This window comes from Corvus brachyrhynchos, unplaced genomic scaffold (genome assembly GCF_000691975.1).
Source record: "Corvus brachyrhynchos isolate BGI_N302 unplaced genomic scaffold, ASM69197v1 scaffold395, whole genome shotgun sequence".
Lineage (NCBI taxonomy): Eukaryota > Metazoa > Chordata > Aves > Passeriformes > Corvidae > Corvus > Corvus brachyrhynchos.
In genome coordinates, this window is record NW_008238340.1 from 1,618,424 (window position 1) to 1,618,870 (window position 447).

Genomic DNA, 447 nt, shown 5'->3' on the forward strand with positions numbered 1-447 from the left:
TCATGTGCCTCCTTCGGCAGGATTATGCGCCCAGATGATGCCAATATCGCGGGGAATGTCCACGGGGGAACCATCCTGAAGATGATCGAGGAGGCAGGAGCCATCATCAGCACCCGCCACTGCAACTCCCAGGCCGGGGTGAGTAGGTGCCAGAGTGCCTGCCAGCCTTGGCCCCCCACCGCATCTCAGGGGCAGCAGGAGTCCCGCACTGGGAGTGTTTGTTTGCTCCTGCATGCAAACCACTGGTGTCTCTGGCTGCAGCTGGGGCCCGGTCCCAGTAGCTAGAAGCATTCTGCTGAAATTGTGGTTTACCAGCAGAGACATTATTGCTCATTATTGCTGTAAATGTTTTAACTCCCGAGAAAGGCGAGTCGGGGCAACGCTGGTGTTGGTTACAGATGGGGAAGGAAGCGTGGCCAGTGGCTGATAAGGTGGCGGTTGAAGAAT

At 56.8% G+C, this 447-nt stretch overlaps 1 protein-coding gene across 1 annotated transcript in view; it reads left to right on the forward strand.

Moving 5' to 3' along the window:
• The window catches only part of ACOT7 (acyl-CoA thioesterase 7), an 11,708-nt gene that overhangs the window by 5,799 nt on the left and 5,462 nt on the right, over nt 1–447 (forward strand). The window contains exon 3 of the mRNA XM_008634276.2: nt 4–138. Within this exon, the coding sequence (XP_008632498.2) occupies nt 4–138 (135 nt within the window). The remainder of the gene's footprint in view (nt 1–3; nt 139–447) is intronic.